This window comes from Meleagris gallopavo, chromosome 5, assembly GCF_905368555.1.
Source record: "Meleagris gallopavo chromosome 5, MGAL_WU_HG_1.1, whole genome shotgun sequence".
NCBI classification, from domain to species: Eukaryota; Metazoa; Chordata; class Aves; order Galliformes; family Phasianidae; genus Meleagris; species Meleagris gallopavo.
The window spans coordinates 40234206-40260616 of record NC_139408.1 but is presented as its reverse complement, the minus strand read 5'-3'; the positions used below and the strand labels follow the sequence as shown (position 1 = coordinate 40260616).

General features: G+C 38.4%; 1 protein-coding gene across 1 annotated transcript; it reads left to right on the top strand.

Annotated features, from left to right (window-relative positions):
- The first annotated feature begins 7559 nt into the window (after positions 1 to 7559).
- DIO2 (iodothyronine deiodinase 2) lies at positions 7560 to 24485 on the top strand. Its single transcript, XM_003206645.4, has 2 exons — positions 7560 to 8464; positions 19218 to 24485. The coding sequence occupies exons 1-2, from the start codon at positions 8243 to 8245 to the stop codon at positions 19854 to 19856; spliced, it is 861 nt and encodes a 286-aa protein (XP_003206693.3). The 5' UTR covers positions 7560 to 8242; the 3' UTR covers positions 19857 to 24485.
- The last annotated feature ends 1926 nt before the right edge of the window (positions 24486 to 26411 follow it).

The following is a 26411-nucleotide window of genomic DNA, read 5'->3' as shown; positions in this document are numbered from 1 at the left end:
CCTGTAAACTCATGATTTATAAATGCCAGTAGTAGAATATCTGACAAAACTGTGAGAGGGAAAGTTAGGCTGGGTAATTGAATCCTATTGGGAATAAATAAATAAATAGACCCACAAATCAGTATGTAGTCAACACTAGAAGGAAGAGATGCCATCCAGAAGGACCTGGACAGGCTGGAGAAGTGGGCCCATGCCAACCTCATGAAGTTCATCAGGACAAAGTGCAAGGTCCTGCAATTGGGTCAGGGCAATCCTAAGCACAGATACAAGCTGGGCAAAGAATGGCTTGAGAGAACAGCCCTGAGGAGAAGGATTTGGAGGTGTCAGTTGATGAAAGACTCAACATGAGCTGACAGTGTTCTTTCGCAGCCCAGAAGGCCAACCATATCCTGGGTTGCATCAAGAGAAGTGTGACCAGCAGGTCAAGAGAAGTGATTCTGCCCTTTTGAAACCCCATGTAGAGTATTGTGTCCAGTTCTGGGGCCCACAACGTGAGAAGGGTATCAAGCTACTGGAGTGTGTCCAGAAGAAACAATTAGAAGGCTTGAGCACCTCCCCTACAAAGACAGGCTGAGAGAGATGGGGCTCTCCAGTTTGGAGAAGAGAAGGCTCTGAGGAGACCTTACAGCGGCCTTCCAGTACTTGAAAGGGGTCTACAGGAAAGCTGGGGAGGGACTTTTTATAAGGGTATGTAGTAACAGAATGAGGGGAAATGGTTTTAAACTGGAAGACTGTACATTTAGACTTGATATTAGAAAGAATTTATTTACTGTGAGGGTGGTGAGACACTGGAATAGGTCACTGGAAAGGTTGTGAATGCTCATACCCTGGAAACATTCAAGACCAGGCTGGAAGGGGATTTGAGCAACATGGTCTAGTGGGAGGTGCCCCTGCCTACAGCAGGAGGGTTGGAACTGTGTGATCATAGAAGTCTTCCCAACCCAAACTATTTCATGATTCTATGATAAATTTGTTTGATCTGAGAATAAGTGTGAAATTATTTAACAGAGTTACTGTTGAGAATGAAGGTCTGGTAAAAATTCTCAGTGCTATCAGCTGGGATGATCATTCTACCACATTTTTTTTTCTTGGCAAGATTGAATGGTTTTGAACTGGACAAAGTGGTGTATAAGGGCTTGGGATGGTAATTTGTGGGGTATTAAATATGTAGCAGGAATAAAGAGATGATTTATAGACTAAGAAACCTAGGAAGTAGGCAGCTGATGCTGACCCCAGAATGGCAATGGCATTTTTGCTTACGTTTATAGCATAGACCAGGTTAATCTGAAGATAAACCATGTTTGTTTTTTTAAACACCAAGTTTTGTTTATTGTCTTTACTGGTATGTTAAGCTGAAGAAAAAATGAGCAGAATTGAACCATGTCAGTATCAAAAGCTGAACAGGAAGATGAAAATATCACTGATTTCTAACCACCTTCATTGCAGCACCCATCACTTCTTCTAATAACTTTAAGTTATTAATGCTTAGAGCATATAGTTTCTAATCACAGATTCCTAAAAGGCATATCTTAAGAAAGGCCACTCTTTGTTGCAACTGTTAATTTTCTGTTCCAGTGCTCCAAATGGCTCAGTACATGGAGCAGACAGTCCAAAACATCCCATTCATTTCCAAGGCACAGTAATTTTTATATTAGAACTTCCATAAGGAGGTACTGTGCTTGCCTCTACTCTTTTAGCTAGAGATATTCTGATATAGACTGGCAGCTCAGCTCTCAATCCAAATAAGATCTGAACTTTTTAATAGTCTCAGTTTGGGAAGAAAGGGTTGGATAATAGGATTCAAGGTCAAGGAAATAGGATTCTTGGCAATTCCTGCTTCTGACTGAACTGGAAATATAACGATAAGGAACTTTATTGTGGTGTTTCAGCATTTCTGCCTCCACTCCTGCACAGAAAATTATCCATGGAGGATGGAACTTCAAAAATGCCTCAGGATATGAAGGAGGGAGATGGAAACCCTGAGCTATGGATAGCTATCATCAGTGACTGAAGTTTGCATACAAACATGGGACAAGAATGACAAGAGCATGCACCTATTTTAATTCAACAGAAATATGCTGGATTAGGAGTTTTCCAGAGGGATAAACTGAAGAAAAGTGCCAATGGTTTGCCAGAAAACAGGAAATGGCTGAAAAGCTAAGACATCTGGGGCTGGAGAAAGTTTTCTAGAACTTTCAATTTACCTTAAATCTATTTGTACTTAGAAAGCTCTACAGAGATCTTGCTAAAATTTTACCTTCATACAAGTCTCTCTGATGCTTTAGATGGATGGGAATACATTAGCATCATAATTTAGAGAGAGCCACATGAGACCCTCCTGTATGTATCTTTCACCTGGAGAGTGAGTGGAAGTCTTTCAAATCTAGACTCAGCTTCTCTTTGGAGTTTGGGGAGTTAATTACAGAAACTACTACAAGAAGATGAAGTTGTTCTGTTCTCACGTTCAGTACATTTGAAATACCTTTCCTCCTCTTGTGCAATATTCAGAAGCCTTATTGATTTTGCTTCTGGTGAAGTCTTTGAATTGTTTTTATTCATAAAATCAACCTTCCTGTTTTTCTTAAGAGAAACCATCTTATCTTTTATGGTGAGTAGGGTGTTTTGTTTTGTTCCAGAATTGTCTGACTCAGCCAGGTATGTTTTAGCATCAGGTTTGTTCACTGTAGTTTATTGGAACAGGGAGATTGTTTTGCATAGAAATTTGAGGTTCATTAGCAAAGGGATGTAGGGACTTTTTCTAGCCTCAAAGTTATCACTATTACACACCCACGCCCACAAGTCAATTATTTCACTTTACTGTCACACAGTGAATGCAGGCTCTTAGAAGGTTCCAGATTGACAGCTTTGAAGTTGGAACAGATTTTGCGGAAGGATCAGTACTTCCATTTCCCATGCACTTCAGTCTTTTTGAAATACGGTCCTCTGACAGCCACAGTTGTAAGCAGAATCTGGGTATAGCTTGCAATATTTTAAGATGTTACTCCCCTACACAGAGGTGTCCTAGCTTTGTAGCCTTTCTTCCTTAATTTGTTTGAATATTGTTTTAGTCTGGAATCTGTTGGCTGAAATGCCCTCCACCTGTAGTGCTGCCTTGTGGACTCAGTGGGCAATGAGATTGGCTTTGTTTTCCTGTTCCACGAATTCCACTCCAAACTGTTGTGAGGAGCTTCCCCATGTGGGTAGTTTGCATTTTCACTACCTATACTCAGTCCCACTGCAGTTAAACTAGAGGCATCAAGACTTCTGGGTGATTAAATCAGCACTTTTCGCAGCTGCCAGTTTCTCAGAACTGGCTGAACTTTCAGATGTGCAGCAGAATGGCAGTGGTAGAATGACCACCAAATCAAACAGAACCAAAGGTGATACAAAAGGTAAATAAGGCAGTAAGGATATATTTAGTGCATTCACCTTTGAAAGGCTGCTAACTGGGTTGTTGCATGGAACAGAAGCAGCTTTAAGCAGGCAGAATGGGGCCGGTTGCCAGCGGGGTGAACGTTGCTCCATTCAAACATAGTGCTGTGGTCATGGTTGGTGGAAGCAGGCAGGGCCTGGTGACACTGTACTGTGGATAATCCATCCAGGTACCATAGTGGCTTGTCCATGAAATTTTATTTTTAATTTAAGGCATTTATTTAAGAAACTATTTTGCTGATCTTAATAAATCAGTATAAATAGATACTTAGTAAACACCTCATGGCATTTTAAGTAAAGGAAATACTGCTGAAACATGGGAGATTTTTCTCTTTTGGCAAAGAAAAATACTGTTTTATAAGAGGAACACATTTTTGTTTGGCTGTAATAAACAAATTTTGCCCAAGGCCAGGGAGGCAAAGGTATGGCTAAGCTAAACTATCTCCTCCCCATCTCAAGCTGTATCACTCTGCAGCTGTGCAATTCTCCAAGGATAAGCTCATAGACACACTAGCTAACTCTGAAACAAAAAGCTTCATTCTTTGATTTTGGCAGTGAAAACAGTGAGAAGCAACAAGGCAGACACACAGGTTGCATTAAATCCTTTGGGATGATTTCTCTCATGAGCCTCCTGGGGTTAGGATCAGAGAAGCAGCTTTGTTGCCTGTCACCATCAGGTACCCTTTCCCAGCTGTGCTACAAAGAGTTCAAAAAAGTCGTGATTTGTTTGAGAAAGTAAGGCTTAGCAATCAAATTATCAATCCAGTCTATTTGTTCTGGGGTCTAGGCTCTTGCATTAAAGTATCCAACTACGGTAAGATTGATTGTTGTGGCAGCACATAGTGTCTGCACATAGTTCAGACACAGAAATGTGAAGTTCTGCACAACCAAGTGAAGACTGTAAAATGCATCATCAGAGATGCAGAAAGTTCTTATAGATCCAGTAAAAAATGAGATCACAGAATATGGCCTGAGCAGCAGTAACTCCACCTCAAATTTCCTGTGTTTAGGCGCAGTTATCAAGAGAGTTGCAATAAACAAAATTGCTAGTTGCCTGTGTCCTAATCTTCACACTACTGTGGTTGAAACTGGGAAAAAAAATGAATCTATGCATGGATATGGTTTTGATGGCACTGATTTCTATAAACATTACAGAATATGAACATCTATACTGATACTGTTGACTTTAGCCACGTACAAGGTCTAGTAACAGTGACTGCTTTAATGCTGTTGGCTTTGCTCATTCCACCTTGACAAATTATGGATGATATGTTTAATTTCCCATTACTGAACCTGACTGCTCCTTAGATTATGGGAAGACTTTTATTTTCTTTTGCTGATGGAGAACTGAGGTACACTGTAGGACTGTTCCCAAATAATACAGGAAGTTATGGCAGAACAGGTAACTGAAATGAGTTTTAACAGAAACTTATCTGTATTCTTCCATGTGTTATCTTCATCCCTGTCTCATTCTTTCTTCCTTATTTGCGGAATTCATATTGTTTTCCTTCAAGACAATGAAAGCTCTGTCCATGCCTCAAGGTCTGAAATATCTAGCATTTCTTCCTTCTTTCATGAAGATCTGCAGGAAAATAACAAGAGACTGTTGATAAGGTATTTGCTGCAGATAAATTTCTGTATTTGTCTTTCAAAAGAGATGCAGTGTTTTTCCCTGTATTTTTGGTATCTGAGAGAAATAAATGCAGTGATGAATTATTTCAGTTTTGAAAGCAAGAAGTGATAACAATATGAAGAAGCAGGAATTAAGATTTCATTCTCTGCTGGGAGCTGTTGTACTCTGTCAAGCTGGGAAACAGTGCTAGTGTCCTGCGGGCACAGACTGCTTCTGAAGTCAGCAGTGGCAAAAATCTTCTTTTTACATTTTCATATAGTCAGAAGAGTTTTGTCCCTGTGGTTGGATTATCAGCATCTCTTCACTGGAGCTTTCAAACTGAGGTAGTTGTGTTTAACTCAATATGCACAGTCTGCCTCAAAGGCAAGGAAAGTGACAGAATAAATATGAAATATCATCTCAAACTTGTGTTCCATGAGCTTCCTGTTCAGCTTTCAATACACTTCAAAGCTCCATAGCTGTCTGGTCTCCAGCTGTTACAAACAACCTCTTCACCCACAAAGCACTCTGTGGGTAGGGGCAGTTCTTTCACAGGAACCCAGAATACATTGTGTTCCCAGCGTAGGTTCTTGCCTGCCTTTACCTCCAGGGAACAGGAAGAGCCTGAGCTGGACTGTCCTCTGTGCTGTTTGCAAACTATTCTTAGAAACAATGGCTGATGATTCATCTGGCATCATCATCAACAACCCTCAAGCCTACCTTTAACAGACCTTCCAATGTAAAGAATGGGGAACTTCCCAGACAGAACCATGTATGTTTTGGTGATGGATCTACAGAACAGTAATCTAGGTTTAAGAGTGCTTGTAATCAAGTGATTACATATGCTTGCCTGAGGTCAGACAGCAAGCTAGTTTTGCAGCTCAGGGGACACCTGTTCCAGTGTTCCAGTGTTGTGCTCACATGAGAAGAACGCACTACCTCATCCATTTGTGGAGGTACATAAATGCCTGCCTATAATCTCTTTTCTTTTCTTTTTTTTTTTTTTTGCAAGTTTTAATAATAATGCCAAATATTTGAGGTTGCAGTCCTATCTGTGGCAACAGAGCACAGTCATCACCAATATTCTGACTTACAAATTGTTATAGTTTGAGAAAGAAACACAATGCTTTTTTTTTGTTGTTGTTTATGCTGGTAATGCAAAAGGTCACTGGTTTAATGTGAATAACCTTTAAAAGTTATTTCTTTGAGTAAACATTTGCTGGAAGATATCCTGAGTGGTATCTTTTGCAAATGCCTAATATTGTGCTACTTATAACAAATGTTTCTTTGGAAGCACAAGACAAGATATAGAGTGGCCTTTCTAGAGGGGTGCATGCTAACATAGTGGCAGCCCAACTGCTGTTGCAATAGATGAAAGAAAAAGACCCAAGAATAGAGAAGATTGATGGTGTTTACCTTCTGCAGTTGCTAGAAGTGGAAGGACAGTGATGACTGAAGAAGACTAAAACACATTAATGAAGTTTGCACTGCTCATCAGAGATGTATGTTGATAGAGGTTAGATATCATGCTTGCATCTTTGGGAGGTAAATGTGTCTGGTGAGGAGAGACCACATAAGAATCTAGGGAAGACATCCACTCAAAAACAAAATTATGGATGTCTGCAACAGGAAATAAATGTAATATTTATCTAAGGAAGTCAAAGCCATGCTAAAAAACAACAACAACAAACCGAACAAACAAACAAACAAAAACTCTATGGTACCCGCTAGCATAATAATCACAAGGAAAGAGGTCTAAACTTTAGTGAGGTGTGAAGGGGAGGTTGAATAAAGAGAAATGAATGAACAGGAACAACAACAAAAAAAACATTCAGCATGGGGCTACAAGGGAGGCTTAAAATGTTTGTTTAACCAACTTATAGCTAAAAATGACTTATTCTTGTTAGACTAGTATGTAGATAATTATCATAAGGAATACTGAAGTCTTTAAAGCTCAGCTGATTAACAGCATTTAAAGATGTAACTTTTTTTTGAATAGGGAGACTCATTTTTTCTTTTTCTCTTAGCATCTTCTCTTACATATCAGTAAATGAAGTCAATTCTGAGTGTTTACTTATGTTTCTTTTAAATATCAAGAAGGTAAAAAAAGATATTTAAACACTATATGTACTGTACCTAATGGAGGTGGGAGAAAAATGTACATAAATATGCCCTTTCTTGGGATGCATCACCTCACATACCTTCCTGGAAAAGACAAAAGGGGAAAGAAAAAAACAGCCATGAGGAAAAAAAAAAGAACAACAACTTCCACAATAGCAGCCTGCGTTTCTGTGTCACTTTCCACGTCATATGAAAATACCTTTTCCAAATTTTGAAAGCATTTCTTAAGAGCAGTCAGAAGCATATTGTTTTTTTTTTTTCCTCTTTCCTTTTCAAAGCAAAGCAGCGTTCCACCCTTGCTGTCTGTCTCTTAAGAAAAAAAAAAAAAAGTTTTGAGAATTTCACTTTTCTATTCACTGCAGTTCTGGCCAAAGTAAAGCCCTCTTTTACATTGACGTCAAGATCTTTGCTAAGATTAGGGTTTCATTTCTCTATTGCAGCAATTAGCCAGGGAATGTATAAAAGGCTTCAGGGAAGCAAGCAAGAACTCCAGAGGAGAAAGCACTTTGCACCATAGGCAGATAGCAAGAGACAGGGCGAGAGGAGGAAGGCAGGAACGGAGAGAGGGAGGGGGGAAGAGAGGGAGGAGGAAGGGAGTAAGGAACAGAAAGTTTGTATGTCCATAAACCTTTTTTAACAAAAGTGTTGCAGCACCTGGTAGCTAGCTTTACTGACACAGGAGCGGGAGGTCTGTTCAGTGCTTAAATAGCTGAGAAACAATGGGATAGCGCTGGAAAGTTAACAATTAACAATCTCAGCTTAAATTTGGTATCTGCAGGGAGCTGGAAGCACAGCTGCCTCTCTCTTCAGCAAAATCAGGAGGTCTCCTAGTTAAGGGAAGAACTTCTGTTAACATCTTAGTTTCTGAAAATTAAGCAACTTTGAGTTGAATGAGTATCGTGCAGTTATGGCTTTAACCAGCCTGCTCATATTTAACCATCTCTGCTCATTTTGAGGAGTGAGACAGAGAGAGGCTAATGAGGCTTTTAACAAGCTTTTTACTTTGCTTCTATAAATGAGAGAACGGGGCAAAACAGGGAGCTGAATTCATCCGGCAGAAGAGAAGCAGCAAGGAAGATGGGTCTGTTAAGTGTGGATTTGCTGATCACGCTTCAGATCTTGCCGGTCTTTTTCTCCAATTGCCTCTTCCTTGCGCTGTATGACTCTGTGATCCTCCTGAAGCACATGGTGCTGTTTCTGAGCCGCTCTAAGTCTGCGCGCGGTGAGTGGCGGAGGATGCTGACCTCGGAGGGGCTGCGCTGCGTCTGGAACAGCTTCCTCCTGGACGCCTACAAGCAGGTGGGTGCGGGTCGGCACCGGCACGTTGGGGTGGGCAGCTGCGCTGGGCATCCCTGTTGTCAGCAAAGAAGGGAATTACACCGTGCGCTGCACAGAGCCCCCTGTTTGAAGTTAAGTTTTGTGGGAGAGGTAAAAGTAGAAGGGAGCAGTGCTTGTAGTTTGGAGCTGAGAGACTGGAGAGCTGCTGGCTCTTATCTGCCACTCACTCTTTGAACAGCCACTGCCATATCACTTAGCCGTGCCTCAGTTTCCCTGACAGTAAGAATAATAATATTTATGAAGTACTTTGAGATCTGCACATAGGAGTAATTGTACAATGTTCTAAACGCTTTTTAAGTTGTCAGTCATTTGCTATGTGAGATCCTTGGAGATTATGCAAGAGTGCATCTTGAGATAGAGCTCTAGATATTCAGATGTTCTCTACCTAACATAGAATTGCTTTAATTAGTGTGAAGGATAAAACTGAATCTTTATCATTGCACCACCATTTTCTCTTACATATGCATTAATTTTTAGATTGGAAGAAGAATTCAGGTAATAGTAAAACTAGGCATGGAATGAAACAGTGAGCCTTTTTACCTTCTGAAAGCAGTGAGGATGTGTCAGAGATTAAAAATGAATTTGACTGACTGAGGGACAGCTGCCTGGTGATTTAAGTTAATAATGCTAATAGCAGTTATGCAACGTTGGTTTTTTTTTTTTTTCCCCTTTAAAGTTTTGTACAAACATTACCCATTGGTACTGCCCAGGTCTCATGCGGTGGTTATAACTCCCTTTTATATATTGAGAAAGTGGATACAAAACGATGAAATTTCTTAAACAGGCCACCCAGTTAGTAAGTAGAAGAGCTGGATTCAGAGCCCTGTGGCTTCCAAAACAGTACTTAGTCTGTTAATGTGTTGTCTTATTTAAACCATCTAATTTAACACACCTAGTGATGTCATGAGGTCATCGGGGTCCTATCCAAACAATAGCTCTGTATCTTTTGAAATAATTACTTTTGTATTCTCTCATCCCCTAGACCCCTTTCACATCCTCTCAGTATTTACTTTTACCTAGAGAAGTGAAGAGCTGGTGGTGCTGGTGATTGCTGGCTTTTTGATATAGAATACAAGCTGCTTAGTCTGAAACCAAAGCCACAGAGATGTTAATTTTCAGTATAAGACAAATATAAATAACATTAGTCTTTGCCAAATGGGTCAACCTCTTATTGCCACACTAGGAATCAGCCAGCTGGCTATCCAAATAAAGTAATGCTGAATACTGAAGTTCACTATTCTCCCATCCCTTCTAATTTCTGGTTTTAGTCTTTTCACAAACATTAAGAAGCAGATTTTTCAGCGGCCTTATTAAATGGGTTGGTGAACACTATTGTTACCATTTTAAAGATGAGGCAAGACAGGACAGTTAATGCATGACTTGGACAAGGCTCACAAGGATGTCAGCAGTGCAACTCTGAAACAGCCAAATTTCCACTTCCCAAAATTTTGACCTGTATGTGGCCCAAGTTCTGCAGAAGGTGTGGAGTGGTAGGGAGTCAGATAGTCATGAAGTATCTTCAGTCTCGTTTTGCTTAAAACCATACTTTTCTTAAAGTAGTACTTTACATTTTCCTCAGTACTGTTAGCATCAACAATGGAAGTTGTGGTTAGAGTGGGTTTGTGCTGTTTTTGGTGTTGGCAATGAAATGCGTACCTTGAACTTAGATATCTTCCTTATCACTATTAAATGACATAGATTGCTCAGGCCAATCAATCTCTACAGTCCCTGGAATGAATTCAGCAGAAAAAAATGTGTATAAATGTAACCAAATTTTCTCACCTCATTCCAAAAAGTGTAAATAATGCATTAATGACCGCTGTTCTTAAGACAAAACTAACTGACTGACAAATAATGGAAAGGCTCCTTTTTACTTTACAGAATTATGGGCCACAAAGCTAGAAGGTTATTGGAAAACACTGATTGACACGGGGAGATTGATAATTGTAGAGATTGAATTATAGAAGTGACGAATAAATGGAGCTATGTTAGCTGGAGGAGGAGAGTCATCTCTACTACGAAGTTGGTAGAGGTGAAAAAATATGAAATGTACAATGTCCTATGCCATAAGAGTTTAAAAAATGTGAGAAGTAGTGACATGTATTGGATTGTCCTATGAAGCATCTTTTCCTTAAAATATCTTTTTCTCAGTCCTGAAAGATATTCTCCAGTTTTCATATCTTAATCTTAGCCAATGTAGGAAATGAAAATATTATGGAATCAAGATACTAAATAGTAAATAGTAAAGCTAAGTGCAGTCTGTGTCATAACTTTTATTACTTATTGTTCCAGTTTTCTAGCTGTAGCCAGCTATTAGCAAAGTACTTAAGCAGGTGCTTGAATTCATTCCATTCCGGAATATTAATGAGATAATCACAGATTTTTGGCTAGATTAGCAGAACTGAAGATGGATGAAGTAGACCAAAGCTTAGCAGAAGCCTGGATCAGAGCAGTAACTATACTTGGTTGCACTATGTTTTGTGTGACTTACACAGAATTCTTCCTGAGCACTTTTCACAGCATATTGCATAAAAGTACTTCATGGTCTATTTGTATTTATTGGAAAATTTACTGAAAGCCATTTCAGAGAAAAATCAGTAGGTAAATACAGTGGGTTCTAGATTAACAGTGAATTTATTCTAAGAAAGGAGCTCTGACTTGAGCACATGCAGAACTGAGTGACTTTGTTTAGAAACTAGAGTACAAGAGATTTGTTGTGAATAACTAGAGTATATTTGAGAACAAGATACTGATGCATTTTCTCCTGCAGAAAAACTTTAATATCTTACCCAAATTTGAACTTCCTTTTGTTCTTTTTTTTTGTTCTTCCTAAGTATGGCTACACACGATTTTTTGGTTAAGGCACTTATTTAAGAGGCAAGATTACTTAGCAACAGCTGAAAATTTTAATATCCTCAGTGGATAAACAATGCATAGTTTGATGTTTTGTGTATGGAATGTTTTCTATATTCTCTTTTAATGACACTTTATTTAATTTATTTTCCCTACATTTTACTGTCCAATCAGAATAAAAGTGACTGGTCTTATTTATCTTTGATTTCTCATGTGAATTTTATCAAAGATTAATATATCTCTTTTTACTTCCTTAGCCCTGAAGTTCAGTATCTGTCATACTCAGTGCTGGTATTGTCCACATCGCAACATCTTTGTCATTTAAGGAACCTTCTCTTTCTATCCTTTCCCAAGAGGCAAGCATGTCTTACATTACAATAAGGGAGTCATTAGGATCAAATTAGTTGTCATAAGAGATAAATAGAGCTAGTAGACAAATTATGTTAACTTTATTTAACTGGAAGGGTGCTACTATTTTGTTTAGCTATTATTTTTCAAATTTACTGCTGTGCTTTGTTATCTACAAAAAACAAGATGATTGACTCCTGAAGAGAAAATATTGTATGCATCTGTGTATAGGTATTTACACATTCATACATTTTTCTATTGTACAGATGTATATGCACATGTATCTGTCTCTATACCTGTACATAGGTATGTGTACAAATGCAAAGCATGGATATAAATTTGCTCTTACAGAAGACAGTCCACTTCCATTTCTCCACATATTTATACACACACGTGTATATACCTGTACACACATGTAGATATGGGTGCATGCACACCCACTGCTAAGAGAGTAAAAACAAAAGTTTTGAGAGTGTGTTAGAATATCTTCTGCACGAATTGTATGGTTTCATCTATACAAATGCAGTGAAGCATCTGTTCTAGCCTAGAGCACATACACTGCGTTATGTATCTTAGAAATTTCCAGAGGAAAACATAGAGACATTTTGAAAAGAATATTGTATTTACTTTTAATATATTTTTTTTCACCTAGTAAATTCCATGCTTCATTTAGTACTGGTATGAAACCCATTTCGATGGTTCTAAAGGTGAGAAATTGTTATCTAAGCTGTTTTTAAAATGAGTGCAGTAGTGCCCATGGTTAAGTCTTGTGCTGGGCTGTTTTCCAGTACCTGATGCAAGCTTACTGTTTTGGCAATGCAGTTTCTATTTCTGGTCCCCAACACAGACCTGTAAGGCTACCCTAGAGGAAATCCTTTCTATTCTTCACCTTAGAAGTTTGTAGTAGTTTGTCAAGAGGAGGCTCTCTGCCAGGAATTTTTTCTCAGTGGCATCTTCCTGATGCACTCAAATGATTGGCAGGGTTGTATCTTCATAAGGGGATGGTAACAGATATGTATGTGTAGTTGTACAACTTTCCATTACCTTTAGAAAGGGCCAACAGTGAGTGCTGGCATTGCAAGCTCAGCAGGGATGGGGGTTCTGGCAGAAGGTCCCAGCCTCAGAACACAGGCCCACCTCTGCTTCGGGCCCATCGAGATCTTCCTAACTTCAGGAGGGCACAGTTAAATTACTTTTCACTACTTCTGCCTGCCTAACAGGCACTCCTATTGTTTAAAAAAAGCCCAAAAATGTATGCAAAAGAGGACAGAATGGCAAAGGGTCAACTTTTGAGACGTTAAGTGCATGCTGTGCAACATTATCAAAAAGAAGGATGTGAAGGTAACAGAAAGATGTGTCTTTTACTTGCTCTTTTGCTGTCCAGTATCTCTTTGCATTTTGATGATCTTTTTTGATTGGAAGAAAGACATAATTTATATACTTTTTTTAAAGTAAGGAAGTGTCTTTCTCTGCAGTTGACAGTCATAAAGACAAATTGTGAAATAAATGCTCTCCTAAAGGGTGGGTGTTGTGTAGTTTCAGGGTTTAGGGCTAGACACTGTGTGGTATTAAAAGCTTTTACTGTCTTTATGATCTTCAGAGTTAGCAGAATTGTTTTCATTGACATTTTCAAATAAAAACAATCGTGAAAGAAATGAAAAACAAAACAAATCCACAATTAAAACCTTTCCTGCAGTGTTTGGAACATAAATTCTACAGGGTTTGGGCTCGTCACTGTCATTATTATTAAAACATTGTCATTTTTATTAATATTTAATCATGTTTATTATAAAAGTGGTTAGGGACCAGCCTAGATCAGGGAGTCATTGTGCTAGATGATGTCCTAAACAAGAGCAGCAGGGAGTTTGTCCCAAGGAGCTTGCAGTTTAAACATTCAAGGCAGACAAAGGATAGGAGAAGAAATATGATGACTCTTGCTCTGCATGCAAGTTCTACCCATTTTATTTTGAGGGTCCAACAATTTCCTAAATCTGTACAGTTTTCTGCTTTCACCCTTATGTAGGAAAAGTCCTCACTTGAACTGATTGAAAAGACTGCTTATGTTTTTGCGAAACTTTCTGGAAGCACCCATTTGACCTTAAGATATATATATATATATGACAATTAGCTAGTGTGCATCATTAGAAAAAATCATACCCAGTCCTTGCACCTAAGCTCTGCCTCTCCAGCAAAATCACTACTGTGAGTTCACACACTGCTAAAGCTGAGGAATGAATAATCCTTCAAAGTAATGTCAAATGTCTCCTGTTTGCCTGCTACCCAGACAGTGCTGGTTAACCAGCCGGTCAGTGCAGGCCTCTGGCATCTGTAGGTAGGGTCAGTAAGGGCAGCTTGTGGCACACAGGTGGACAGTTGCCCCAGAGGATAAAATGTCATGGGCCATGCTCCTATCTTTAGGGGATCATAAGCTATAGGGAAGATTGCTATAGTCTCTCTGATCAGGGGAAATAGAATTTTCTTTTTCTTTATGAGAATGTAAGGCAAAAAGCTCCTTTATACTTTCCTTTTGCCATGCATACTCCTTTCTGGGACTGGTAGTTTTTAAATAAAGAGGGCATTGTTTGACTATTTATTTTTATCTGGACTGTTACCTTTTAATTTGTCTCCCACTTTCCTCCCTCAGTTTCACACACCTGAACCTAAATAAAGACTCTGGACTCTGGAGTAACTCTAGTAAATTTCAATCTCTGCTCCCCAGTTCAGGTACTCAAGTATCTTAAAGCAAATTCCCCATGATAAATGAAGAGTTCCCATTCCTGAACACTGGTCCAAACAAGAACCTCCAGTAAATTTTAGCCACTGCAAAACTCTGAGACACGTAAGAAGAGAAAGCAAAAATAATAATATGTATACTTCTGCAGCCAGGGTCTGATTATTATTTGGATGAAGTGCTGAGAAATATCAGGCTATTTGGAGGCTTTGCTTAGCTGAATGGAAACAAATCAAAGGAAAGCATGGAATATGAAAAAGAGCAAAAAACTCCAGGGATTAAGTTCATAACCAACTGCTGGACTCCAGTCCCAAGCACAGCACGTCTGTATTTAAATGGCTAATATCACAGACTGCTAATTGTCTGGCAACACCTATTTTCTTTAGGGGTTTGACACAGCCTCATGGGTCTGCCAAACTGTTTGAAAATCTCTCATGCAGGGAATGAAAGCCATATTTCAGTGCACAGAATCTCAAAAAGAGTTATGCTAAAGCTGATAAAAGCAAAACAACAAAACAGAAAAGGTAAATGAGGAGGTCATATTCTGTCTATTGGGCTTTTCTTATTCTCATGGAACATGAACAACAAAGCTAGCAGTATGTACTATTTTTAGCCTGTAGTTTATGAACAGAGTTTTCTTGCATGTAAGTCTCCTTCATTTTTCTGTCTGCATGTTAAACATCAACAACCTTGCTCCCTTTTACTCTCTCTGCATTCAGAGGTGGAGATGCAGTACCAAGACTCTCAAGCAAACACAAAATTCACCCTAACAATGTGAGTCAGTTCTTTAGGGCCAGGCTGGCTTGCACGCGTGCTGGACATGTGTTTTGCAGGGACAGGTGGCCTGGTTTCCACCTCTGTCTGCTGTCCAGAACGCTCCAGCTCAGTGCTCGAATCATCACACACATAAGTACGTGATTATAGAAAAGCTGGATTGCGTGTGAGGGATATTCTGTTAATTTGTTTCTCAGAATATATATTTTGCCTGCCTTTGTGTAAGATTTCAAAAGCGGTTTGGCTGAATACATGGCTTTTTTGTTTATTTTCCCATTGTGTTGATTTTCTTTTCCAAGAGCTATTTTTTCTTTCAATAAATAACAACAAAGAAGACAACCAAGCCCACAGTGCAGATGATCAGCCAGGATGATATTGTCATCCTGTGTCAATCGGTTCCCGAGCCTGGTGAAATAAAGAGTTCTTTTGGGAACGTCAGCGCTTCATCAAGACCAATTAGTGGAGATACCGCTGCTTGTGTTTGAGCATTAACGACTGGGCAGGGCTGTTTTTTGGAGTGCCTGACACTGGCATGGAACAAGGCACCGACCTAATTACTCTTCTACAAGAGCAGAAAATGCCTTGTGAATACCCTCTTGGCAAGGATGTCTCATTAAGAGGAAAAAATAAACAACACAAGAACTCCTAGAAACAAAAATTAACACGATAGGTAACCTACGGCCATGAGACTCACTTCATGGCTGTGGGAAATGAAGAAAAACTGCTGTAAGGTGGCAGATGATATATTTCTACCTAATTTCCTAAACCTACCTGTTTTTTTGACAGTAAGAAATACGGTAGGCAGGACACAAGCATGCATCGTTGGAGAAGAGTGAAATGCATTACAGTTATTGGAATCACTGTTAAATAGTAGTTGAAGGGCATTCATACATTGGTGCTCAATTGGAGTTGTTTTGTTAGTCTGTTCTTTCATGATTTGCAAACTTCCCTAGGAGAAGAAGCATTTGCTCAGGTAGGCCTGAGCAAAGAGTTGGTAATGAGGAACTTAGAATATTTAGCCTCTCTTTCTGCAAAAATATGATTAAGGAAAAGACTGTGGTTTCTCAGTTAAAGATTTTAGTGTTGGTTAGAGTATTTTTGGTCATAATAGCGTTGTCAAAATAGAATCCGAAGAGTCAGAGGAACAGTTTGCTCAAAAGTTTCTTGTCTCCTGAGCAACTCTGTTTGCTGCTCAGTTGTACTTGCTTCTGTCCTTTTTGCCTTTATTTTCTTCTTTTGAAAAGTGCTGGCATATAACAGGAACTGAAAGTGTGTTGTTCAATTGTGATTTATGAGACAAATCACATGTAATTACTTCTTTTCCTTGACTGATTGAGCACATGCTCTTTAATACTGAGGTCCATTATTTATCCATTGAGTGGGTGCAGCAGCACAGACAACAGCACTTGTCATACTTTGCTCAAAAGATGGATTTTGGGCAACTCAGCCTTGAAAAATCAATTGCTTGGTAGTGTAAGAATGGTTAAGCTTTCTAGGTAAGGGGAATCTAGGGTCTGTGCAGATGTTATGTTTTTTGGAAATTGTCAGCTTAAACTGTGGAACTGTCTATCTGGCTTGTGGATGAATGCAACCCTTAGAATGATAGGATCATTTACAGATGATCTTGACCTTTGTATTTTTTGCTTATATCTGATCTTTCTACACAGACTTCTGCTTTACCTATCTTACTGCATATAATGGTAGAGAGAAATGAAATGTTCAACAGCTCTGCAGAAGAGTATTTACTACCTGTAATGAAGTATAGCACCTCTTAGATGCTGGAAGTTGTCTCTTGTAACACGGACAAACACTACAGTCTGAGTGTCTGAATCTGCCTCTCTCCAGAGAGATGATTTATTCAATTGAGAAGAATTGAGATACAACCTTTTTCCTTCCTTGAGATCAATGGAGAGCCCACTCACACAACAGATCTTAAATTCATTTATTTCAAAATTTGCTTGTTTCCAAGCCTATTTTTTTAACTTTTTTTTTTTTTTTTTTTTTCTAATTGGCCCTAGCAGACAGTGCATGATGCACAGGGGCCATGGAGGGCTGCTCTTTCTTGGGGCAGCACTTACTCCCCTTGGCTGCAGTGCAGCTGCACATCTATTTCCAGAGGTGTCATCACTACATGCTTGGCCTTCCATTGTTCTCTCTCTTACTGAACTTTGACTACATGGCATCACATTTGCATCTCCATTTGCTCCACAGAAAACAGTGGAAATTATATTTATATCCTGCACTAACATACTGTGGGACTTTCTCATGTAATTGTAAATTCTGGTGTCATTAAAAGGAGAGTCTTACAAAATCTGCTTTGGTTAGATTCTGATTCAATTGCTATTCTGATGAAATAATGCGGAGTCATGAATAACTAATCTTGCCCAGTTTAGTCAAGATTCTCGGGAGAAATGCAGGATCCAGTATCTACAAGGTACTTGCCTCTATATCTGTGTGGAGCAGCAAATATATCTGTTAAGTACTCACCTGTTAACTCAGCTTCTTACTATATCTGACTCATCAGAATACCCTACAATGTAATATAGATTAAAAATGTACCCTAAATCAGTAATTTAATCACATTTTACACAGTTCTCATTCAGTGATAACTTCTATTCATTTCATCTGGAGCGTGGCTTCGAAAGGAAGTGAATGAAGAATTAAGAACTTCAGAATTTGGCCTGTATGTGTCCTTTGAAGCAACACTTTTATACAGAATCAACAGGAGGAAAAGACAATGACAGAAAAATAACAAAGGGTAATTGCATAGTTAAACAAGAGCTTGATGTTAAGGGCAGATGCATAAGAATTGCCGTGGCAGAACTCATTAAAGCTAATTATCTTCTGTAGAAAGATTTTGTGATTCCATGCAGTTATCAGCTAAGGATCTTGGAGCCCTCTGCAGGCACCACCATATTCCGGCAATCCCAGCTGAGAGATAATGTTCTGTCTTTGTAGGAAGGGAATTTCAGACAAATGCTTGCTGGATTTCACAATTGCCTGTTGGATCCGAATTATTTCTGGGATTAGGTCTGAGAACAACTAACTTTTACTTCATCTCACTTGAGCTGTCATCAAAACTTTCCCCTTTTCTTTCTGTTTTCATCCAATCTTCTAGAGAAGCACTGCAATAGAAGGGAATTAATCACTTGATCACTAATTGAGTGATTTGAAGAGCGCTGTTATCAACGGTTCACTGTCAAAACAGAATGATGTGTTCAGTGTGTGTCTGCAGAGATGTCTCTTCTGTTTGCTACTCTGAATATTTTCATTTCTGGACTGCAGGATGGAAGAGAACACATATACAAAATCTTCCAATTTCTCAAAATTGAGAGGCACAACATATGCTATGAAGATCAGGAATTTAATGCAGAATGATTCTGAAGAATCAGAAATATGGGATGCTGATCAATGGAGATGAGTGCAAAGCACTAGATTCAGGCTGGGCTGGTGAAGTACACAAGTCTATGATGAGGGAAATGTAGAAAGGTGAAAAATGAAAGCGAGGCACTACAACAGCTCATTAGCTATCTCTTAGTCGATAGTTTACTGTTTTTCCAAAACAGTTATGATGGAAAAAGCAAATATTTGGAATGTATAAACAGGTTTAACTTGTGGAACTAGTGAAGTAATTGTCACAGGAAAAAAGTTGGAAGAAACAGAAGGTAGTCTACCTGAAGGCAAGTTAGAGTCTGCAAACATAGAAGAGTTCACAGGGCTATGTTTATGGTAGACAGGACAAAACAGGTCCTGGAACCAATTTTCTAACAATAATGCAGTGGTATACATGTCAAGAATGACACATTTTCCTGTACTGTGAGTAGGAGTGGACTAGATGAACTTTTTGATGCTGATGCTTCTAAAGATTTGAAAAATCCTGAATCCCCATGCTAAAGCAACTGCAGTACTATTTGAATAGGTATTTATTGATTTGAATACAATAATCATAAAGGATACTGGGTAAGAAATCATGCTAACTTTCTATAATATTCTTTGTTCTGTTGTCAGGTCAAACTTGGAGGAGAAGCTCCAAACTCCAGTGTAATCCACATAGCCAATGGCAATGACGGCAGCGGTAGCAGCTGGAAGAGTGTTGGTGGTAAGTGTGGGACCAAGTGCCATCTTCTGGATTTTGCCAACTCTGAGCGGCCACTGGTTGTTAATTTCGGCTCAGCTACTTGACCACCGTTCACAAGCCAGCTGTCTGCCTTCAGCAAGCTGGTGGAAGAGTTCTCTGGTGTGGCTGACTTTCTGTTGGTCTACATCGATGAGGCTCACCCATCAGATGGCTGGGCTGCTCCTGGTATCTCCCCCTCTTCCTTTGAAGTTAAGAAGCACAGGAATCAGGAAGATCGATGTGCAGCTGCTTACCAACTCCTGGAACGCTTCTCCTTGCCACCTCAGTGTCAAGTGGTGGCTGACTGCATGGACAACAATGCTAATGTGGCCTATGGTGTTTCATTTGAGCGAGTATGCATTGTGCAGAGACAAAAAATCGCCTACCTGGGAGGTAAAGGCCCCTTTTTCTACAATCTTCAGGAGGTTCGTCTTTGGTTGGAGCAAAACTTCAGCAAAAGATGAAATCCATTCTCTACAGAAGATATGTCAACAGATGTGTCCCTTTATGGTGATGTAAAAGGGAATTAAGAAAATATATGCTGGCTTGAATAAGGCCTTTAGATGATTGCAGGAGAACACAATTGATAACAAGGTTGAACTAGGAAAAGAAAATGATGAACCAACTCACATAACCATTATTGTAAGAAAAGAATCCCACTCCTGCACTCCCTATGGGACAGAAAAGGTGAAGAGGCTCTGGAGGAAACGTGTTGCTGGTGTGCAGGAAGAGAGATGAGGTAAGATTTGTCTCCTGGAGGAACCCATCTTGTGAAACATCGATGCTGGGGTGAACTGGAAGCCTTGCTGCCTGGAAGACAGTCTGTGGAAAGGAAATGCTATGCATTTCATCAATAGCATTTCTTCACTTTCCTGTGGCCAATGCAAGCAATTTTGAAGGATCCAGGGTCTTGCAATGACTTTGCATAGAAATGCAGTCGAGTGTGGCATTCCTCTCTTGGTAAAGATTTTCTTGTTTAGAGACTACGTGAACCATCATGCAATGCATTGTGCATGCACATGATCAAGATGAAACATTGTATGTGTATGTTGGTATTTGTACTCTCTATGGACATCTCTGCACAGCATATTAATGATGCAATTCTATCTATATGTTTGCATCCAATAGGTAGGCCTATGCCTGCTGAGAGAGATATTAAAATCTTTGAAGTTGTACCAAAAAGAGAAAGATGATCAACTAAGCCCATTATGATCCACGTTGAAAACTAAAAACTTGGACTATTTGTAGCAAGACAGCAAGAGCCATCTAGTATTGGTATCATGAGACAAAACTCCGTTGATGCCATCTCCTGGTTCTAAGAGCTGGCAGCAGCATACATTTATCAATATTCTCTCATTCTCTCTCTTTCTGTTCTCCCTTGAACTCTTTCTGTCTAGAACTAAATTTAAAGGTTGCTTCATTTTTAGATTTTTTAAAAATAACTTATTTCTCTCTTTTTTTGTTGTTGTTTTGTTTTGTTTTGTTTTAATTTTAGTTTTATTTTTATTTGAGTTAATGACCACACAGATGCATTTTGGGGATGGGGAATCTTTTATACAACATACTTTACCTCACTGAAATGAAAAACTATCTGTCCCTTAACCTGTTAAATGTAGTCAACCTGATTTTTGCTGTAGTAGATACTTGCAATTAGTTTATAGCTAGATTAGTTTAGCTGAAAGTTAAGTAGTTTGCAACCTCAAAATTAATGAGCTGCTCTTCTGCTCTTGGATGAGACAGTAGTCTGTGTTTGTTTCACTAGTGCTCTCAAGTCTCTTCTCAGAAAAACAAGGAGGACAAACAGTGTGAATAAACGTGAGTAAGTGTGAAAGATGGCAGAATTTTCATAGGAATGGGTTTGAGGAATATTTTAATTATGTTTTAAGAGACGATGTCAATTTAGAGTAGACATTAAATTTACGTATATTAAAAACTAAAATTTTCATTAAGCCTGATAAAAGGACATGTTTACAATTAGCTAACCTGTTAGAGCTTAGACATGAAAGCTCATAAGAGGAGACAGACTATCAAGTATTTTCTCAGCTTTGACATAAACATGAAACAGGTAAACAGGGTAAATATCAAATTAGTTCCTTTAATTTCTCAACCTGCCAATTATCAGGAAGATGATGTATTAGTACTAACATATGAAAAAACAAAAAATGCATAAATATTTTAATTTTTAGAATGTCTCTTTAATGTTGTGTATTTCTTTTTGCTTGGTTTTCGGTCAAGTTAGCCAATTAAGAAGGCCTTTAGAAATGTATTTTCAAGTACAGATCTAAAATAATGACAGTAACATGAGTGAGTTCTACTGTTTTCTGGTTCAAACTTCCCTTTCTTATATTTTCTTCTGGAGACCATTGAAGTTAAACGTGCTTATACGACCTGGCAAAGTGTATCAGAAGAAGGGTATACAGAATGCTCTTCAGGCCTTCTGGTGAGCCTAGTTTCTCAGAAAGAGTATGTGTGTGTTTATGTATACATGTATGTATGCACATAAATATGCATTGTATGTTTGTATGTATGCATATGTATGTATATGTATACAGGTGGTATAAGTGGTGTCTAAGGCCAGTAATAACAATCATACTGTCCTTCCATTCATTAATGTTACTGTAACTTATTTCTCAGCGTGAGAGATTGTTATTCGTCCTCACGCCTAAATGTGGTATATCACTGAACTTTTAAAATCTAATATTATAAAAGTAGTGACATAGCCAAACTCCTTGATTTATTGAATCTAGTGTCCTGCCTCTGACTGTATTAGATGCTTCAGGTGAAGGTGCAATAATTTCTTCTGGAATTTTTGTTATTTTCAGATGTTATTGGTTTTGTCATATCTAATGTGATCACTGATGTCTCCTTATCTCTATGAGATAGGCTAATCCAGAATTATGAGACCTAGCTATTTCTCGAAGTAGGTATTCTAAAATCAAACCTCATTTTAAGATTTGAATTAGCTGCTCAGAAGTCATTCTTATCTCCTGCTCTTGTATGTTAGAAAGGTATAAAAACAATGATCCCAAGTTTTCTTTTATATGTCAGTGCTTACATTCTTCACATAGAAATTTACATATTGTTTTACATTTGGCTTATTTTTTCTTAAGCCACATAGTAAGTCACACTCTTGTATAGGTTCATATTCTTTGCCTTTTTCTGAATCTTCTGTTTTTGCTACACTGTTCTTTTACTCAGGTGGATAGAGCTGCGGATATTAGTCCAAGTGAAAGCATGCATTGGTGTACCCAGCACATCATCTTTTCCTTATTATATTCTTAGTTATCTGAAACTTCATAAATCTCCATATCCTTTGTAAAACTCGAAGTAGCAAGTCTTTTCTTTCTGTCTTCTCTTCCTCATCATATAGATGAAATCTCAACTGTTTATGTGGGAAATGGTTAGCACAGCCGTTAAAACATACCTTTAGCTTGGAGAAGGGAGTCTGACTTAGTTATTCAATTAGTTAATACCTCTTTGCATACCTAAAGTTCCATTTAATTTTCAAGTCCATTTTCTTTTTCCTTTTGGATTTCTGTTATTTTGCCTTAGTGCAGCATCTTGCTATTCATAGATGCCTGTTGATCACACAGTATAAAAGAATTATGAAATTGGCTGCTCTAAATGGGAAATCCACAAGGATTTTCCACAAGAAAAAATACACAATAACTTAATTTCTTTCTTGGCAACATGAATGCTTTACTCAGCCCAAAACTTAAAGATGGTTAAGCCTCAATGAATATCAAGACAGAAATACGTTTTGTAAATGCTTAAACTTCCCCAGAAAATTTGCAGTCAGTAAGCAAGGGAAATATTTCAAAAAGAAATAGGCTTAGAGTAAAAAATATGTTCTGTATGTGTATGATAGACGCACAAGGTCTTCAACTTTTTCTTGGCAAGATTGAAATATCTTTTAGGAAAGGTTTGAAATTAAGCTTTATACATTTTCAGTAGTTGATGAAAGAAGAGGAGGCATATCAGATACATGAAATTGTCAGGTAACTGTGGGCTATTTTGTATCCAGGCAGAAAGTTTGCTACCTTGTTAGTATCCTGTTTCATCATTAGTCTAGTCTACTGTGAGGTTGGATTTACTTCTATCTCTTACTCTCACTATTTGAGGGCGCTAAACCACATTACTCACGGTGCTTCAGTATGACGTACTTATTGAGCAATCGCTTGCCAAATAGGTGCCTGAAAGTATTCTGGAAGACTAGCGTTTGTAATAGAGGCTCTAATAATGTGCCTCGATATTAGTATGGGAATCTTCCAGTACTTTTTCTTTTTGAGCAAGGTAAATAAGCCATTCTGGACTATCGTTCTACGTTGTTCTGTGCTTAGCATCATTACTTAGCACTGTATAAAATGAATGTAAAACATTTTGTACAGAAAACAGTAGCATTTTGCTGTTGCTTGTGTAGACAATGACATAAATTTAAGGCAGCAGGAAAGATGTCCTGTCCTTTAAAAAGAAGGAAAGATATTCCAAAACATGTTGTTAAACAACTGTCTGAACACTTAGAAAATGCTACCATTTGTATGAAGGTGATCTTGGTGGGAAAACCCTTAAAGCTTCTCAGAAAGATATCAGTGATTCACTGAGGTGTGCAGGGATGGAGGTTATGTTTCTGTATGTGTGAAAGTGGCTTTTCTGTGATGTGGAGTATAGGTTTAATGGTTCAGACTTTCATTCACTATAACCAAAGCAATAAGAGATATCAGGTAGGGAATACTGGCCAGTTTTGTTCAATTCTACACCATGTCAGTGCTGGATCCATGTTCAGTTACCTATGGACCCAATGCAGAGACTTCAAAGAAGAGAGACTGGGGTGAAACCTGAATGCTTGTGTGTTTATGAAGAGCACTAACAAAAGAGTAATTGACTCAGTTGGTGTTCAGATGCTCTCACACTGGCATTCCTCTGTGCACCTTGGTGTCTGTGTGTTTGAAAGGAGGGGAGTCTCTTTAGGGCCATTAACAACATTTCTGAGGTGTAGATGCCTGTGTGTACTGATTATAAGTGTCATTGTTTAAATGTCAAAAATACACTTTATAGGAGAACCAGCAAAATTTTGTTACAGTATGGTGCTCCGTGAAATGTTTTCTTTGATTTCTTTTATTTTTTTTCTCATATTATAATAAACTATAAACAAAAATGTATCTTTTCTATGTCTTTTTGTTCTAATGCTGGTTATTAATGTTCAGTGGAATTGACATTTGACCGGGGAAACTTAAGTAAAATATTTAATAACATTGTTCATCATCATCCTGATTTGATTGTAAGCAATATGAACAAATCCCTACATAAATGCTGAGAGTTATGTTTTCGTTATCTAAGAGAGAAATTGAGATACTCAAACAGCAATTGAGTCTGCATGGAATTACAGTATTTTAAAAAAAAATTGTGTTCTTGAAAAAAGCATAAAAATCCTCATATAGCACACAAAACTTGGTCAAATTTCTCGTGAATGCAACTGTTACACATGCAGCTTCCACTTCAATGAACACGAAAAAAATAATGAACCGCAAACTTAAGTGAAAAATAAAATCATAGAATCATAGAATCACTCAGGTTGAAAAAGACCTTAAAGATCATTGAGTCCAACCATCACCTGACCATTCTACCCTAACTCTAACAACACTCTGCTAAATCACGTCCCTGAGCACCACATCCAAACAGTTTTTAAACACATCCAGGAATGGTGACTCAACCACCTCCCTGGGGAGCCTATTCCAGTGCTTAACAACCCTTTCTGTAAGGAAGTGTTTCCTGATATCCAACCTAAACTTACCCTGGCGCAACTTCAGGCCATTTCCCCTCATCCTGTCACCAGTCACCAGTGAGAAGAGACCAACTCCACTCTCACTGTAAGCACCTTTCAGATATTGGAAGAGAGCAGTAAGGTCTCCCCTCAGCCTCCTTTTTGCCAGACTAAACAGCTCCAGTTCCTTCAGTCTCTCCTCATAGGGCACATTCCCCAAGTCTTTCACAAGCCTTGTTTCCCTTCTTTGGACATGCTCCAGCACCTTCATGTCCTTTCTGTACTGAGGTGCCTAAAATCACTGTCACAGGTAAGAAAAATGTAAATAGAAGAAAGTCCTGCAATTTCTGAAATGAACTCACTTTGTGATTTAAGCTATATTTTAGAATTTTTCTCCTCTTTGTCACCTTTGTAACAGTAAGCCTTAAAGGACCTTATATCTGAAAACAACTTGTGAATATAAGGAATTAATATAAAAAGAAATCACCATCAGGAAAGATATGGAAAATGTTATGTCTTTGTGTCCTGAGCAGAAAAGTTCGCTATGGTGTGCTTTTGAAAACAAAACAAAAAATCTCTTTGCATTATCCAGTTAAGGTTGCAAAAATAATCTACAAAAATACAGAAAGAAGATTTAAGCTATGTGAACATTCTTATAATCTGGCTGACATGTTATGACCTTTGTATAAATTGTCCTTTATATCAATTTTTTCTCTTCTGGAAATACCTTATGTGAGTGAGCATCCTGTTCAAAATCTTAAGGCCTCATTACGTCACCAGACTAGGAAAGAAACAACCATTCTAGGTCGTATAAATCAAATATGAATACCTTCAGGATTGAAGTTCCTGGTAAGATGTTGCCTGTTATATTAAATTAAAGAACAGGTAGCAAGAAGAGAGGAAAAAAAAACACAAAAAACCTCTCTTTTTGAATCAGTATTTCCCAGATTTTCATATATATAATATTTGCATTGACTGTTGTGATTTGGCAATTGGTTAGGTATGCGGGAAATAGGAGGGGGAGTTTTCTCCATTATCTTCTTTAAAAGTTAGTCAGCCTTTGATGTCCTTTAGACCAGTTCCTTTCCCCTTTTATCCCTCCTGCACCTATTTCCTATCTTTTGCTCTTCTCAGTCTGTAATACCGTTGGTGATGATTTTCCCATCACAGTCTTTGGATTTGTGGAATTTATTTAAGGCTATGGATTACCCAAGAGCTTCATTTCAAGTGTGAATACTTTTAAAAGGCTGTTAGTTGTCAGAAGTTCACGTTAGCTATGCAGCACTTTGTTCTGTTTACCTTGGTATCCTCAGTGTACCACTGA